The following is a 19,549-nucleotide window of genomic DNA, read 5'->3' on the forward strand; positions in this document are numbered from 1 at the left end:
TCCCTCCTTTTCCCAAATTTGGGTCTATAATCCTTTGAGTCACAACTCCAGCTTTATTTAGTAATCCTTCCGCATTCACACATCTCCAAGTATTTGAAAATATTTTCTTTTTACTCAAAAATAAAATATGAATAAAGGTTTACGGCTTTGTGAAACTTTTTTTTGAGTTTATGCCGTTGAAATAAATAAATAATAAAAAAATTAAAACATTTGTCGGTTTTGTTCACACGTTTATTGGGCCGCATTTGAACTTGCCTTGGGCCGCATGCGGCCTGCGGGCCACGGGTTGGACACCCCTGATTTACAGTATCTTTTTTCACAATCTTTCATTACCACTATTACCATCTTCATCCATACATTGACACACACAATGTTTTCCATCAGTGGTTACAGTAAAGTATTCAAAAATACTAGATTTAACATCTGAGTTTTTATAGCCATTTTTTATGGATCATTTGACAATAAAAACTTAAAATTAACTAAGACAATGTATTCAAATACAGATTTCTGAAAAGAAAATCAATAGTAAATAGTGATATACATAGATCATGAAGTAAGTTATAGGAATCATCATAAAATAAGATTGTGCATTATAGGAGGCTCCTAAAATACAAGATAGGAGGTTAATATAAAGTACATAATAAAAAACAGCAATCAGTCTGTCCATTTTTACCAACTCCACAGCCTGATTTATAAGAACATTCGTAAAGTTTAATTAATGAGACTATGTCTCGTTTCTAAAATCGCACTGCTGTTAATGGCTGCATACCTTAAGGGTATGAAGGAGTACAGTACTGTACATGTCAGGAGTTGCAATTTGGCACAGAGTATTTGGTGCCCAAATCATGTGCACATAAAATAAACTAGACTTGTAGGTAGTCAAGGGATCGAGAACAGGGTAAAAATAAAACACAAAATGCTGAGACTGTTTCTACAAAATGGAACGAGTATGAGATTTGCATATGTGTTGCTCGTTCTCTCCAAGACAGTCTCGTTCCAAGAATGGCTTTGCCATTTTACTTGTTTTGAATTGTGAAGGTTCTTGTTTTAACAATATTAATACTATATGGTTCTTGTAGTAATAAGTTGTTGCTATCTTTGCTTTTAGTTTTGTGTAATACAGTAAATAATATGTTCAAATTAAGAGGAACATAGAGAGTGGTTCTGCATTAAAAAATTAAAACAAGTACAGATTATTTTTCTTACATTTCTCTGTAACTTGTATCTTGAAAAGAATTTTAAAAAACCCAACCAACTTTTTATATCAAAATTATTTATGTAAATAAATGCATTATTATATGCTTATTAATCATAATTAACTTTATTTAATAAAAAAAGTCACTTAAAAAATAAATTTTTTAATTTTTAAGTGAGGTGATGAGTTTTATATATTCATGTAAATCAGAAAATCTAAAGTTACACTATTTTCAAAAAACATTTCTAAAGCTTACAAGTTAGTAAATGTGTGTTAATATTACATTATATTATTTGAGTGAATATAAAAACACTGAATTAAATGACCTTGAACTTAATCCATTAATTCTAAAATCATCTTTAATATATAATTATTTTGAACTTTCTGTATACTTAATTTTTATTTTACTGTCTAATAAAAAGTGACTGAAATAAGATAAATATGAAAAATTGTTGCACTACTAATGAATAATGATGTATTAATAATTTAATATAAAGAAAATAATAATGATGATGTATTAATAATTTAATATAAAGAAAATAATATGATAATCTTCAAGAAATATATAAATGAAAGATTATAAGAAACATACCTGATAATCTGCAGAATTTGGAAGTTGTATATTGCAAGAAAAATGTTTTCTCATAGAAACTGATCCAGATATAACTTGATCATTGAAAAACTGTCTTAAATAGGATATAAGGATTCTCATATCAAACGGATTATCTATTCTACCACCATATATAGCTGATTCATACAATCCATGAATATATTCCAATTGATTAATTTTTATGCTACCTGAATGCAAACAATTAAAAATAATTAAGCATAATAAAAACTAGGATCTTTAAAATCTATCAGAAAAAATCAATTTATGCAAAATTTACTAATTATAGAATTAACTGTGGATACCAAAGTCTCTACCTTCTTTACAATGTTTCTTTGAATGCTGGCATTTGCCCCACTTACCAAGGCCTTCACCTTGACTATGGCAGGTGTCCAACTTGGAGCAGGCTATAGTTTATGGGCACAATGAACCTCAAATTTTCAGCATCTTTAAATTTTTCTTTTCTTGTGACAACACAAAAGACTTCTTTCTTTGAAATGTCAACATTTTCCAAATTGCACTTATTAATAATTCACTTTAGCTATATCTTTCTTCTAAATGGGCAATAATATACTCCTCAAACTAGCTATCAATTTTTGGTGACATAATGTGAAATGATGACATCTATTATATGATTTTTTTACTTAACAGACAATCCTTTATCATTTGCTGAAAATAGAATGATAATCAGCATGCACATAAAGAAAAGGCATAAATTTCAAATTGTTTCCATAAGGCTGAAACAGCTCTCTGTATGATATGGCTCTTATATAAAATTTTCCTTAAACAAATGTCAGTGTTATTATATATGTTAAATCTGTACTTTGATGATAATTTTTTTCATTTGGTTTGTCTCCCAGCATGAGCAATATAGTGAATATAATAAAGGGGCTACTGTAATTAAAAAATAAAAATTTTATATTTTTTCAATTCTTTCCAATACATTTATAAATTTTTCCAGATTTCCTCAAGAAAGCATCTTCCCCATTTTTGGAAAAAACCCAATCTGGTAACCTACTGTGAATGTTTCAACAGTTTTAACCATTTTGACTGTTACAACCATCAATCACAGTTGTGTTACGGTGTTCAAATTTGTGAAGTTATAGTAAAAAAAATCTTTAGTTAAGTCTCTAATAAATATGTTTACAAATTAACAAATCTTTAATGCATTTTTCAAAAGTGAAAAATGATAGAATCAATGTTGTATTAATGATTAACAGAAAAATCAATCTTTTAATCAAAATTTTAGTCAAAATATACATATTTTCATTTATGTAATATATTTCAATCAAGAAAGTGTTAAAATACATATAACTAACCTGGATTCTTATAAATTCGATCAATTATGTCAGCACCAGCTCTTAAATCTGCTAAGTTAAATTCATAAAATTTTGTCCAACCCTAAATAATTAAATATTGAATTAAAGTATTATAAATATGAAGATAACTAGGAATAGATAATTATTATTTACAAAAAACTTGTTTACCATATAAACAAAAGATTGATTTTTTAAATGTTATTTTAAATCTTTTTTAATAAAATTTTTCTGTTTATATAATCAATAAATAAATTCTATTTGTATTGTTATATTGGACTATTAATACAAATTGTATGAAACAATAAACATTCAAGAAATTTTATAAAAGAAAATTAGATACAGTTAACAAAAAGATTTAAGATAAATACTCATCAATTTATGTTTCATAGAAATATACATTTCTGAAAAGCTTAGTGAGTGACTTTTATTAAACATTCTAACAAATTTAAAAATAATATAATTACAAATCTAAGAACAATAGGATTAATTGCCAATGATGTATCATTTTTAATTTAATTCAGTCCTCATAATAATCAAAGCAACTTTTGTATAGGAATTTTATTCAAACCAATAAAGAAAATTTTAAAATATTTATGTTATAATTTAAATATAAATGAACTCAAAATATTAAACATACAAGTTCATTCATAACTTAAAAATTATTGTTTCTTTTTAATTGAAAAATATAATAAATAGAATCTTTGTTCATAACCATTGAGAAGTATAAGCTAGCCAAGAAAGTAAAAAAATTATTTTCTATTTTTACTATTAGTAATGTTTTCAAATAAAAACAAAATAAAAAATTTAATTTAATGTTATATCACACTAATAAAAAATTGTAATTTTATCTTAGCAATCTAAGTATTTATAATTGTATTGTACAGTACATCTACTTACTTGTGGAATATACATTCTTCTTTCTTGTAATATGGCATGGAACCATGCAAGAATAAACAATATATGGGATCTTGTCATATTTTTTCCACTATTCACATATTCTTGTGACCATGAGTTATATGTTCTTAATAAATTTTTTTTAACACCTGGAGGAGCCTACAAAAATTTTCTATTCTTAAAATTTTCTAATCTATTCTAATTCTCATTTTTATTCATTAGTTATTGATATTAGAAAATAATTTAAAATTCTATATTCATATTAATTTACTCTCACATTTTGATTGTATAAGATATTTATTACTAAATAATTGAAATAATAATAGAATAGAACAAATTTAAATAAATGGTTACCAACTCTTTTGTCACAACTGATGCCATATAATTTGAAAAAACAAATAATAATATACTAATTTACAGTTCAAAAAAGTCAAGTCTGATTTATTAAGATCAAGTATCTAACTTCTATTTTAATGCTAAAACAAAATAAGAAATGTATCTAGATATGAGAAATCTTAATAATTTTTTTGGAGATTCTTTATTTTCCATCTTTGGATGAATGGCTTTTTGAAAATTTTGATTTGAATATTTGATCTTATGCATGTTATTGTAGCAACTATTATGAATTATAAATACATGTATATATTATATTATTATATATATATGTTATTGACAAGATTATGTCTTGTTTATAAAATTGTGGTGCCATCAACAGCTGCCCACCTTAGAGGTATGAAGGAGTACATGTCAGGAGTTGCAATTTGGCACAGAGTATTTGGTGCCCAAATCATGTGTGCAAAAGAAACCAAACTTGTAGGTATTCAAGAGACCAAGAACCAAGTCAAAATAAAATACAAAATGGCAACACTCTTTCTACAAATAGGCACTCTTTTGAAACTACATGGCACTAGTTGTTATAATTTTGTATTAAAACTAACTTCCGAAATATATTAATAAATGTAAAAACAAAAAAAAATTATATCTATTTTGTTCATGCAAAATAATAAAATAATTTCAGATGATATAATAGCCACTATTTTTTTTCAAAAACGGGAAATTTTCATTAGGCATTGACAAAAATTCAACCCAGGTCGACATGCAATGGAGAGAAATTTTGACATTTGATAGGTTAATTTCACTGAAAATGCATCATGGACGACCTTGTGGCCAAGGCCAGTGAACTTTGAACAACTGTGCTCAAAACCATAATACCAAAGAAAATTGGAGAATGATGATAACACCTCCCATGAACATCGAAGTGATCCTGCTTACTGTAGCCAAGCCCCGTGACAACACAATCTGTCATAACCACGATGGCAACAAAACCCGCCATAATCTATGTTAGGACCCCAAGTACTGGTGTCAGCTTTTCCTCATTGGTTAGTGCTCATTTTTCTCTTTTCCTTAGAAAACAGTGTGCAGTCGAGCCCTGATTCTCTGAGACATCTTATCTTAAAAATGGCTTTGGCATTTTACTTGTTTCATTCTAATATTGTTTTAAATTTGTGGCAAAATAACTACTGGAATAAAGATCTAAAGCATGTTTCGTCTCTGGTACAAGACCATTTTGGTACAAGGTAGTTTTTTCTCTTGTTACAATTTAAGTTATGAAACAATTAAGGTTACATAAAATTTATTTGAGATATAAACTTCATATTTTAATGCTTAACAAAATAAACTGTGTATTTTGTAATAAAGATAATTTTCAATAGTTTATTGGATTTTTATGATGATTATTTTTTAATGTAAATAGATTTGCATATTTGGTGACTATAACTCTTAAATTCAATCTTTAGTGCTCAAGAGATTGAATAGTTTTTTTACAATATTAAATGATAGAATTCTTTCTTTTTTAAAATTAAAAAATAATTTTTTTGTTTTTTGTAATCTTATAATTTATTATTTTTTCTGTATCCCAATCAAATGTAACCAACCTCTGGATGAAGGAGTTATCTATGATTGTCCTAATAGAGTAATTTGATATATGATTTGTTTTTTTTTTTTTTNCACAAAGCCATAAATACCAGGATTACTCTTATAAATATCTCAAGCTGTAACGATGCGCCCACATTGGATGAACATGTTTTTATAGTGATGAGATGATCCAATATAAAACATTTTATTTGAAATATGTTTGTACTCAATCATCGGAGTCTTGACATCCTTGACACGAGCTTACAATCAGCTTAAAAATGTAAATGATCAGAACTGTTTAAATTATAAATAAATAAATATATATTACAAATGATAAATTTCATTTTTAAAGTCATTTTATTTTCTGCAAAAAAATTATCTTAATCTAGAAGTTTGATTTTATTTATTTATAAATTTTTGGTAAAAATTACAATTTAGAAATTATATTTCAAAATAAATGCTTTAACATTGAATATTAATTTACACTAATTTACTAGCTTAAAATATACTTTAAAATTTCATACCTCGTAAGTTAGTTTTAAGCTCATTTGTAGTAGAATAGGTGAGAATTTTGGATGTGGTTCTGATGTCAACCATAAACGGAAATTTTCATGTGGAGATAATTTATTAAATTCCTAAATACACAAAAAGTGTTAATATTTAATTTAACTTTAGTTTTAAAAAAGTGAAACATAATATCATAAAAAAAATAAGACAGAAAACTGTTTATGAATTTATGAAATTCATAAACATGAAATTCATGTTTATGAATTTATGAAATTCATATGAAATTCATGTTTATGAATTTATGAAATTCATAAACAAAGATTAATAATTTGATCTAATAAATTATTTTTTTATCTTTGTCAATACTGTCTTCTTTTGATCTAGTAAGATCACAAGATTTTCACTAAACCACAAATAAAAAAATACTACTTTAATTTAAATTCACAATAATCATTATATTCTATAAATATCTTAAACTAATTTATTAATCATACTAATTATAAAATCAATCTTATACTTATTGCTTAATATTCAGCAAAATAATGTATCTAAACTTTGTTTATTAAGAAGTTAATAAAAAAATCTAATTTTTGTAGTCATCATAAAATTAAAACTGAATTATCTCTAGTCTCCCAATACACACTAATCTCTTTCTGGATTTATAATGACGATGTTATATCTATCACTATAAGTTGCATTGTCTTTATATAATTTTCAGAAGTGAACTATAATATTACAATAAATAAAGTTGTTGCCTTAGGTCTGTTAATAAGACATCTGAAAATTTAGTAAGAATTACATTTAAATTGGAATTTTTAAAGTAGAGTAATTATTAACTATCAATATATTTATAGTTGCTAAATGTTTAGAAAATTTATACTTCAAGAGTATTTTAAAAAATATATTTTCTAAATTGTATTATCTTATTGTTAGAATATGTTTAGAGTACACATAATTTCTTAGACTATTTATTCTGTCATATGTTAAGTATATTATTTAAATAAACAAGTATTTTAGTTTTATTTATCAAACATGTATAATTTGAAATTTTTAACCTTTTTTGATAATTTACAATGAGTAATGCAAATAATTACACTTTTACCTGAATATAATTTATGTTCAAGTAAAAGAGAGTTTCCAATTTTGTTAATATACAATGATCATTCAAACTGTAAATATTAATTTATAAATTATATGTCTATCCAAAGTCAGAAATCAGATATGAAAATATATTTAGTTTCTAATGTGGAAACTGAACGTATAATTTAATAATATGTTGAACTGCTTAACTATTAGGATATTCTCTATATTGTTTTTTACTTTTTAATTTAAAAATTAAGTTAAAAAAATGTATGTTCTTAATGTGTTTTAAGACCTACTGATTTGATTTTTATGCATCTATAAAACTTGAGAGATTACAATTCTAAGCTATTTACTTACAAAAGTTGAAGAAGATAAGTATAAACTGAAACAAATTCTTACTTAAAAATATTTCATTACAATATGTGACCGTAGGGTCGGCACCTCTTCGGCGCCCTGTCAGGATGACACCACCGAGTCTCTAGGGGACTTGGAAATCGCGACTTTATGCCACGAGATTCGCGAGCGGTAGCGTGTGAGCGCTTGGATTCGGAGTAGAGGTGAGGAGAGAGACGAGGAAGTGACTCACTCGGACTCCATATGTTCTAACAACTAACAATTTTAATAATAAGCAAAGAAAATACAGAGATATCGGCATATTAGCGGACTTAATTATACTATTCCGTTCGAGAGAGAGAGTTTACAACCGAATCGCGGGTTGATAAATACCTTTCTTTTTCCTAGGTCACAGATCTGTAGTATGAGGACACTATGGACTCCTCTGAAATGGTCTTTCCACTAGTTCTTGTCCGTTAACTGGANAGTTTAAGTTATGGTGCGAATTCTACATATGGAGTGTATGAAAAATAGAAACATTTTTATTTGCGCACAAAGTACAAAGCAGTAGAATAGGGATGCAATTCTGTGATTTATCGAAGTCCATGATATTTATTTGAATCATTATTAGAACACTATATATGAAGCTGTAGTGATGGTATAAATAAAAATTGTGAATTTAGGTATATCACAAAATTCTCTATGCAACATGGACCTAACTCGATAAAACGTTCGAATTTAACCGATTAAAGTTTCCAATAATTAAAATTTAAAATAACACTTTATTGTGGGTCTGTTCGTCCCTCACGTCTAATATAATTAGGGCTGCTGTAAGTGGGCATGCAGCGTGTGCACTGCAGGAAGGGTGTGTGCACTGCAAGTAGGCACCACTGCCAATGGCACACCAAAGACATTCCTAATTAAGTACCTGATTTGAATTGTGAAATGACAAAAATGGAACAAAGCATTACATTGAAAAAGAAAAACAGCAAGTTTCAATGGCCCAAGAGTGATTGTTTGTGTTATATATTTATATGTAATATTTATAGTACAGTAGAGTGTTGATTATCTGAATGCCGATCAACCGAAATGTTGGTTAACTGAAAGCGTTCCACTCAGACTGTGTTGTGCTGAATTGAATGTTTTTGATACTAGATTAACTTCTAAAGTATAATTTTTTTTTGTTTTTATATTTTTCAATATATTTATTTTGTTTGTAAAAAATAAAGAAATGATTTTTAACGATACAATAGTCAGGATTATTAATTTAAAAAGTTACGTTAGGCTTAACATCAACAAAAATTCAATGCAAAGCAACATGCAACAGAGAAAAACTTCAACATGAGATAGGTTAATATATTTTTTCGTACATAATCGGTTATCCGAAAAATAAGTTATCTGAAAACCCCAGTCCCCAATTGATTCAGATAAATGATGTTCTATTGTATTGCATTATCAAGCATGTATGAAATGGCTCTGGTGGTGTGTTTCTTGTCTGGCAAGGAATAACCTGTACAGACTACTTTATAACAACATTGCCAGATGTTCATACCTTCCAAACTCAATTCAAAGGAGTTTTGATGGTAATCAAAAAATAGATATTCATGGTATATTTGTAAAGGACACAAAAACTAGGGCTCGCGCATGAGTAAGATATCCTAGTGATATTGTTGAATGTAATTATCATAAAATGCTTTTAGTAAATATTATATTTAATTTGTCATTTTGTCATGAACAAATTCATCATAAAATCTAAATTAATTGGATAAAAGCATATATATGTTACCGGCCAAACTAGTTTGTCCTACTTGTGTCAGGATATACTAATTTAGCCCAGGACAATCTATATGGCCTAAATACTTTAGGCTTAACTAGTTTGACCTAGGTCAAACTGATTTTGATGATTATTGTTTTTATATTTGGAAGAGGTTTTCAAGTTTTATGAATTTTTTCAGATAGGATTTTTGTATAATATTTACTTATAATGAAAGCCTGATAAAGATCTTCGAAGAAAAAAACATGATGTTAAACGCTGTTTTGTTTGCTATAAAAAGCATAAGTATGTTATGTAATTTGGTCAAAATAAAAGATTTGTTTATTACAGTACAACCTTTGTACTCAAAAATTTCTATAAGAAAGTGATGTTAATCAAGATGTTCAAATCTCACTAAGGACTGCAGCTACCAAACATTCAGTTGGGACAGCACAAGATGCACCTGTACCAAAAACTGTACTACAAATAGGTGCCAATGTAAAAAAAAATGATTTTGTGTAATTTGAATTGCCACAACAGTACACCCTTTAAAAATAAATAAAAGATTAAATATTTTATATGTTACACTAAGAAGCACAAATAAGTTAATTTTTAATTTTAGTTAGACTCTAAAAATTATTTTTATTATTCTGTTTAATTTTTGAAAATATTTTCGAAAGTTAATTACCTTTAAAAGTGCATGGTTTAATAAATAAAAAAAAAAACATACAAATTAATAAGTACTGATTAGCTTATTTTTATTTTATAGTTTTGTACTGTACAAGTGTTGTGTCACTTCTAATCAATACTGTTTTTTATAATTAAGTACACTATGTTTGAATAAATATTGTTCACTTAATTGAGTGCCTTTTAATTTTATTTTAACCATTAATATACTTGAATAATAACACTAAATAAATCAGTTCGGCCTAGGTCAAACTAGTTAAGCCTAAAGTATTTAGGCCAAACTAGATTGTCCTGGGCTAAANCTTAATATATATATATATATATATATATACTTGTCTATGTTGATGATTAATATTTTCTAAATAAATTGATGTGAATACTTCCAGTCATACTATATCACTTGTCTTCATTTAATAGGAATCTCAACATTGGAAACAAAAATTTTGATTACTCTATATGTTTGTTAAATAACTGAATAGCTAATCTGTTAGATCTCAGTAGTATAAATGCTTAAAGAATTTGGTTCTTATTGAGGCAAAATACACTTTGATGGATGGAAGAAAATTTTTTAAAATTTATGAGTTTTCACAATTTAAATATAAAACGCACATACTTTAATTAATGTAGGTAACCAATGAGTGACTAGATGAAGATTTTTCAAGCATAACCAGTTGCCTTCTTGTGCACAATTATGAAGATAGTCTATAGCAATTTCCATTTGCCCTTGACCCATTGAAACCTAGAAAATTATAATATTAATTTTGATATTTTATAATAAAAAGTTTTATTAATGTTCAAAAAAATATAATTTTTATATTAAAATACATTAATTTCTGAAATTTAAAAGCAAATTACAAAAATGTTCAATAATAATTATATGCTAACATAGAATTTAATTTAAAAAAACTACAATTAATAGAAAACAATAAAAACTATGTAAATAATAAATACCTGAAAAAATTTTAAATTACTGATTGTTTTTTCAAAATGCTTTCCAGATCTTTCTGGAGATAGATATAATTTAAGAAATATCATTTGTCTTCTTAAAACAATCTGAATAAGCTCAATAAAATATGAAAAAGTTACCATCAACTTAATGTGCAGTTGATAGTATTCTAAAGCCAAATAATAGCCAGATTAGATTGGCTATATTATTGCTATATTAATAATTAAATGCTATGTAATTTGGCCTTGAGATAGGTACTAGGTGCCATCTCTTATTAAATTTAATATTTATAATTTGGCTATAACTATTGGTCTTAGAGATTATATTTGATAGTATTCTCATAAAGAGACTTATTAATAATGTTGGCTGTAAACGACATCCAAATTTTCAAAATGATTTTATTTGCAATATAATTCTTTTGTAATTAATTTTCCACTAATAGAATAGATGACCAAGGAAAGAATTATGATAAATATAAAAATATTTATATTTATCATAATTCTTTCCTATTTTTAATTCACTTTCATTATAAAAGTGAATCAAAATTCTTGTTTTCCACTAATATTTCACAATTTAATTTTAAATGCTTGCTCTTCAGAAGTTTTTATTGTTGAGTTAAAGTTATTACATGAATTATTACCTGATAATATTTTTCAGATCCTACAATTTCAGCACTGAGTTCTTGCAATTCTTGAGATGGATCAGCTCCAGGTGATATAATAATTAATATTGGTTCTGAAGCTAATGTTTCATATGAATAAATGTTTCGTAAATTTAAAGCAGGTAGAGAAAGCTCTTTTAATGCTAAAAAATATTTAATTAAAATTTATATAAATTTGATTAATAAAAAATAAATTAATTTTTCAATTCTTACTTACTTAATAATCTAGAACAAAATGTTGTCATTGCACTTTGGAGGCGATCTGGACGTAATGCTTGTATTAATAAAACTTGTTGAAATGAAGTAAGTTGTTGTTCTACAATGGATGGAATTTCTTGTTCACAGTGATAACTTTTGGCAAAAGTGTTCCATAAATTATTATCATTAATTCTTAGACTTGAAAATAAGTTAGGAAATGTATTCTAAAAAGAAAAAAATAAGCTGTAAGATACATAACAAAATGTACTTATATGTTATATATCAAAATTAATTTTATGAATTAAACAAAAAAATTAATTCCAACTACGTTTCTTTTTTATTATTTAACTATATTTCTAGTTGAATCAATGTTTTAACTCAAAAATTTGGTATTTATGATTAAACATAATAAATGTATCTTGATTTAATTTTTCTATTTTTCATTAAATCACATCAAATAATATTAATCTATTGTGTAACTAAAACAGTTTACGCTGGACAGTTTACAGTTAATATTAATGCACAAATTATCGGTATATCAGTAGATGTACAGTTTTAATAATTCTGATATATACCCCTTTAGCCTAATTATTTTGAATCACCTTTTTTCTTACACAAATGATTGTCAGAAAAAGAATTATTTGAAGAAATAGCATAGAAACAAAAAATTTTTTAAATAAATATATGACTGGTGTTACAAATATCTATTTTAAAATTATTTTTGAATCTTATAGTTAATCTTATTTGGTAGTTATCAGTATTGAGATTACAGTACTGAGTTTAATGTTTTATTATTAATGTGGTATTGAACTAAACAAAATTTTTCCACAAACATATTGGACCATATGCTGCAGATTTGTAAACAATGATAATAATGTAAACAAAGTAATGTCTCTTTAGAAAAAATAAAGCAGTAAAAAAAATTTGCCAATACTTGTGTTATTTTTACAGAATATTTTAAAAGAGGATGCAGCAGATTTCAAATTTTTAAAAATATTTCATTTTTTTAAAAATTAAGTTTTGTATAGATGACATTAATAATAATTTAATAACAGATTGCAATTCTATTAAGTTGCAACAATGGTTATTGTTAAAAAATGGAAAATTTCATTAAAATAAATAGGAGTGTTCATTGGTTTGTTTTATCACATAAACTGGCAAATGTTTGTATAATTTGTTCTAATTCAAAATTTGTTATATTCCATTTTATATTTGTCTGAAGTTCTATAAAAAGAATGTAAACACACTTATTAATATCTTCAACTACTTTATTTCTTTTTACAAAAATGCAATTTTGTATATATTATTATTATTATTATTATTCTGTGTGTAGATTGCATCCTTCTCAGTTAATACCAGTGCCCACTGCTATTCTGGACCAAGGTCAAGGCAGAGCAATAACAAATTTGCTACTGTGATTATGTGATGTTCATGAATGTTTCTGCACTTAAGAATTTCCTATGTGACAAGTGTTTAGGATGACTGTTTTTTGTAATGTAATACGAATGCTATTGTGATAGGCCTGATGTCACTAGACTTTTGTGTAGTATGTATGGTATGATGCCTGCACAAAAATGACCATAAGCGTGATAAGTATATTGTCTATTATCCACAAATGCTTTATTTCATGTGCAAGTTCTGTGTATTTGCTAATCTTTTCAACATGTAATTTTGTTTTGTTGGCCAATATATATGATGATCAGTCTGATCTGTTGTGATAAATTGTTTATAGATATATAAGGACCTTGAATAAGTTCTTGCTGTTTTTTTGTGAAAATTAACATTTTATTTAAAAAAAAGTCGTAATAAACACGTCACTGAAAGTATTGTCCATCGCTAGCCACTACTTTCTCCCAACGTTCTGGCAACATTTGAATTCCACGTTGGAAAAACGACAAGTCTTTTGAGGCTATCCAAGAATCAACCCATTTTTTGGCATCTTCATAAGAATGGAAGTGCTGTTCAGCCAGGCCATGTGCCATCAATCGGAACAAGTGATAATCAGAAGGGGCGATGTCTGGTGAATACGGTGGGTGGGGTAGGACTTCCCATTTAAGCGTTTCCAAGTACGTTTTCACTGGTTGTGCAACATGTGGCCGAGCATTGTCATGTTGCAAAATCACTTTGTCGTATCTATGCTCATATAGCGGCTGTTTTTCCTTCAATGCTTGGCTCAAACGCATCAATTGTAGTCGATAGCGATCTCCCGTGATGGTTTTGTTTGGTTTGAGCAGCTCGTAATAAACTACACCTAGCTGATCCCACCAAATGCAGAGCAGAAGCTTCGAACCATGGATGTTTGGCCTTGCTGACGATGTTGATGCATGGCCGGGCTTACCCCACGATTTTCTACGCTTAGGGTTATTGTAGTGTATCCATTTTTTGTTGCCTGTCACTATACGATGCAGAAAACCTTTCCTTTTCTGCTGTTGAAGCAGTTGTTCACATGTAAAAAGACACCGTTCGACGTCTCTCGGCTTCAACTCATACGGCACCCAATGTCCTTGCTTTTGAATCATTCTTAATCCTTTTAAACATTTCGAAACTGTTGTGTGATCAACTCCTAATGATTCTGCAAGTTCAGCTAGCGTCTGACATGAATCTTCATTAAGTAACGCCTCTAATTCCTCGTCTTCAAACTTTTTTGGTGCGCCAGATTGTTCTTTATCTTCAACATCAAAATCATTATTTTTGAAGCATCTAAACCAATCTCTGCATGTTGTTTCCAACAGTTGGTGTTTGGTCTTCAACAAGGTAAGTTGTACTCTCCACTAGCTCCTGACAGTGTAAATTTTTTGTTTTTCATACGCTAAGCCTAGTTTTAGTCCTAGCTAGCTGTCTACAGTGTTAGAGTATAGGCAAGTAGGGTTAAGTTAGGCCTAGGAAGGGTGTTAGGCTTAGGGCTGCTAAGCCTAACTTTTTATTCCATTTTTATTGGGATAGTTTTGATTTTTGGAGCAGGCCATATTGGCCTCCTTGGCTGTTCCAGCGTCTGAAGACAACAGTGGAAGCCATCTTGGATACTGTATTTGTGTTTAGTGTGTGTGTTCTTGGATTACAAAGTGTTATGTCATCTTTGTATCATCTGTGTTGTGACTGGCCTTCCTGTCTGTGTTTAGTGTTGTGGACACCATCATCTACTTTTTGTTTACTTGGAGGGACCCGCTAAACAGCAGACCAGTCCCCCCACCACCCTCCCAATTGCCCGTGCTGACAGGTGTCTTTATCAGCACTTGTTACAATTGGGAGAGCCAGGTAAGACTTACCTGACTTGGGGTAGGTACTTCCCAACCTTTAGCTGGGTTTCTTACAGCCAAGCTTTGCTTGGCTACTCTGGTCCAGCCAGGACCCTTATTGGCTCCTGGCGCAGTCTCTTCTGGTGTTACCAGACCTTTTGTGCAATATCTCAGCTTCGTCTGGACCTACCACCACCAAACTCCGGATACAGCCTCTCAGTGGATACTCCTCAAGGATTACTTAAGGACCTTCTCCTAGGACTAATTGCTCTGCAGCGCTCAAGGCTTGTGTCACTTTCCCTGCGAACCTAATCGCCGAACTCTTTGTCTCTTGTGCTCGCTGGACTTGGATACACTCGTACCAAAGGGTTACAAAGAACTATCTCACTCCTAGGTTTCTACTGTGGTAAGTAAGCCTTTTGTTCTTTTCCACCCAACCAGTTTCTTCCCCTCTGGCTGTGTCAGACTTTGTCTCCCTGGCCAGAGTCTTGCTGCCACTTGGCACCTTTTTTTTCTGATCATTATACTACACTCTACTGGTTGGTTTATCACACTTATCATCATCAATCATGCCTACTCAAAGCCGATCCTCGGAAGTCTCTGTGGTGGGGGCACCTTCAACTAGTGTTGTCATTCAACCATTAGAAAACACTATCCTGGATGAGGCCAATCAGCACTTCTTAAAAATTCTTGACTTATTACCTGAATATAGCTCATACCTCCGCACGGACGAACGGAAGGAGGTACGGGAGAGACTTACTCGTATGTTCTCCTGCTTAGGCCAGTTCCACGGGATTCTGCGTGAACTAAGGTCAAACTGTACAATGACTCAACCTCAAACCCAGGTTACTAAGGATACCCAACCACCTATTTCGTATGCTAGTGTTACCAAGATTAACACCAGGCCAAGCACCACCACGCTGGCCATCAACAGATCTCTCAAGAACAAAATTAATAATGAAGGCACTGGGGGAACTTTTGCAGTTATACTATACCCTAAAACGGATGACGAAGGGAATATCACTAACATGAACCAAGTCGAAAACAACATAAAGAAAAACATCAAACCGAGCGATCTTAAAATAAGAGTCAAGGGTGTCTGGCAGGTAAAAGGTGACGGGCTATGTTTTAGAATGGATACCCACAAGGAAGCCCAAATTCTTGAAGATGCCATCAAAAAGCTTCCGGACATACCTAATCAAGTAAACTGTAGAATCTCTGAGGGCAGGAGACCAAGGGTCATCCTCACGAATGTGCCAACCTCAGTGGATGAGGAGGACATTATCTCATACATATATGATCAGAATGAAGAACTACAAACGATAAATAGAGATGATTTCACAGAAAACACCAGGATCAGCACAGTTTTATTCAGAAGTAATAATAAAGAAAACTGTAGACATATTGTCCTCTCCACCTCTCCAAGTATAAGAAATGTTTCAGTCCGCACTAAACACATTGCCCTTCAATGGGCTAAAATCTATATCAATGACTACATACCCCTAGTTCGGTGCTATCAATGCTGTGGCTACAACCACCTCTCAGTTAATTGCCCAGCAAAACAAAAATGTAGCCACTGTGGTAAAGGGCACAGATTCGGGGAATGCAGAAGGCTAGATCATCCTACCAATTGTGCTAATTGCAAGATGGCAAACAAAGATCCTCCAGATCAAGAAAAGTATCCAACCTATCACAATGCTTTTAACCCGAACTGTCCCATCACCATCAAGATGAAAGCCCTCACCATCCGTCAAACCAACTATGGGGTATAATCTCACTAATAACAGTCTGAAGATTCTCCAAATTAATTTACAAAGGTGCAAAGCGGCTACTTCTGACGCTCTCCAACTTGCAATCACCAAGCAAATAGATATCCTCTTCATCCAAGAGCCGTATACATACTCCAACAAGATTGCAATGTTCGGCAATCATCGAACTGTCTCTCATCAGGATCCCACTCAACCACCCAAAACCGGATTTGTCATCCTAAATGACCACATTGATGTTCAGCTCCTACCGAACCATAGTAATAACAGCTTTACCACGGCCAGCCTTAAATTGCAGAACTCCTCTTACATACTCATTTCATTCTATTGTCCTCCGACTGGAGATCTTAACGCCTCTCTCAGCCTTCTTGCTAGCTCTATCCAGCAGTTACAGGACTACCCAATCCTCATTTCTGGAGACTTCAATGCTAAGTCACATACATAAGTCACAGCCCAGTGGAGGATCCGAGGGGTTACATGGTGGAGGAGTTTATGAATCAGTACCACCTCACCTCGCTGAACACCAGTCCTCTTCCCACCTATTCCTCATCTAATGGGGAAAGCTGGATAGACATCTGCCTCGGGTCTAGCAAACTGGACATCAGCTGAATTCAGTGCAACACCATAGACACCCATTCTGTAAGCGATCACAGTTACATTGAGATGGTGATCGAACAGGACACTCCGCAACCAAAATACTGTATAACTCAACACACCAACTGGGATCTTTATCACAATCTAATTCAAGCCCACTGGACGCCTATTAACATCTGTAATTTGAACACTCCAGAAGAAATTGATCATACTATTAACAATCTGAACAGAGTGATTCACTCATGCTACATTCAAGCTACGACACCAAAAACTGTGAGACGGCACACCCCTTGGTGGAATTCAGACCTTGCAAAGCAAAGGACTGCGCTTCGAAAGGCTAAGAGGCAGATGCGGAGAGAGGCTGACACCCATCGTAAACAAGAATTGAAAACTGCCTATAGGACTCTCCTCGCGAACTACAAAGCCAACATCAATAAAGCTAGGAGCCAGGCTTGGAGAGACTTCTGCACTAAAGTAGGCAACAGGAATCCATGGTCCACACCGTACTATGTCGTTGCCAAAAAGAAAAAGAATCTTGAAATCCCACCATCAATTAAAACTAACAACAATGACTACACCAAGACAATATCCGAAACCTATCAGTATTTGATTGATGAGCTCTTTCCGGATGATAATACTACCTCGGACAGTCAGTACCACTCAGACATCCGCAACAGTCTTCTTGATGATTATAATGGCCTTTACGACTCTAACTTCACATTCAAGGAAATCGCAAAAGAATTTAACAAGTTAAAGTTGCATAAAGCCCCTGGCCCTGATCACATCTCCACCAAAATGGCCAAGTTGGCTTTTGAGGCCATACCTACCACCTTCAGTATCATCATGAATAAGTGCCTAGCTATGGGTTTCTTTCCATCGGACTGGAAGCAAGCCTCCATAAAACTCATTCCGAAAAACAAGAATAAGACTCCAACTACGGCCTCAGACTTTCGCCCTATCTCCCTCCTGCCAATCATAGGTAAAGTCTTAGACTCTCTCCTCATAAACAGGATTATCTTCCATTATGAGAGTAATAAAATCATCAACAACAGGCAATTTGGCTTCAGGCGGGGCAGGAATACCATCGGGGCTATTGACAACATTCACCGCCACATTACTACGGCAAGGGACAATAAAAACCACAATCTGATGGTTACTATCGATTTTAAGGGCGCCTTTGATCATGCTTGGTGGCCAACCATCTTGTCAAACCTACGGAAAGATAAGTGCCCCAAAAATCTATACCATCTTACAGAGAGCTATTTACAGAACAGGTTTATCCTGGTGGACACAGGCAACAACATCTGCCTTCGTAAAGAAATTCATAGGGGCTGCCCGCAGGGCTCGAGGTCAGGCCCATTCTTATGGAATATCCTGTTCAATAGCCTCCTGACGCTTCAATCCACAATTCCTACAGAGTACAATGGGCTCATCCAGGGGTATGCTGACGATACCGTCCTCCTGATGAGCCACTTCAACTACGAAATACTCCAAAAAGGGATTAACGGGGCCCTTAAGGACATCCACACTTGGAGCGAGAACACCAAACTCAAGATCAACTACAACAAGTGTAATGTTGTGGTCTTCTCTAAGGGCAACCCACTAAAGAAAGGGCCCAGCATAAAGATAAACAATGTAAGAATCAAAAACGCCACTTCGGTTAAATATCTGGGGATCGTCGTGGACCATAGGCTAAACTGGACAGACCATGTCCACCATATCTACCAGAAAGCCACAAAAATTTCCCAAGCCCTCAAATCTATCTGTCGGAACAAGTGGGGCTACGGCCCATCTGCAAGTAGAACTCTGTACCTAGCAGCCATCGAACCGATTATAACTTATGGGGCAGAAATTTG

The 19,549-nt window shown here is 31.3% G+C and overlaps 1 protein-coding gene across 1 annotated transcript in view; it reads right to left on the bottom strand.

Moving 5' to 3' along the window:
- Window positions 1-15,904, bottom strand: part of LOC111613469 (cytoplasmic dynein 2 heavy chain 1-like) — a 31,996-nt gene extending 16,092 nt beyond the window's left edge. Inside the window, exons 1-9 of the mRNA XM_023354824.1 lie at window positions 15,871-15,904; window positions 13,945-14,765; window positions 12,117-12,321; window positions 11,879-12,042; window positions 10,906-11,031; window positions 6,454-6,564; window positions 4,019-4,174; window positions 3,122-3,203; window positions 1,788-1,993 (exon numbers count right to left, since the gene is read on the bottom strand). Of these exons, the coding sequence (XP_023210592.1) occupies window positions 1,788-1,993; window positions 3,122-3,203; window positions 4,019-4,174; window positions 6,454-6,564; window positions 10,906-11,031; window positions 11,879-12,042; window positions 12,117-12,321; window positions 13,945-14,765; window positions 15,871-15,904 (1,905 nt within the window). The remainder of the gene's footprint in view (window positions 1-1,787; window positions 1,994-3,121; window positions 3,204-4,018; window positions 4,175-6,453; window positions 6,565-10,905; window positions 11,032-11,878; window positions 12,043-12,116; window positions 12,322-13,944; window positions 14,766-15,870) is intronic.
- Between the last annotated feature and the right edge of the window lie 3,645 nt (window positions 15,905-19,549).

Source organism: Centruroides sculpturatus, unplaced genomic scaffold (assembly GCF_000671375.1).
Source record: "Centruroides sculpturatus isolate CEXI.00-Female unplaced genomic scaffold, Cexi_2.0 scaffold1791, whole genome shotgun sequence".
Taxonomy (NCBI): domain Eukaryota; kingdom Metazoa; phylum Arthropoda; class Arachnida; order Scorpiones; family Buthidae; genus Centruroides; species Centruroides sculpturatus.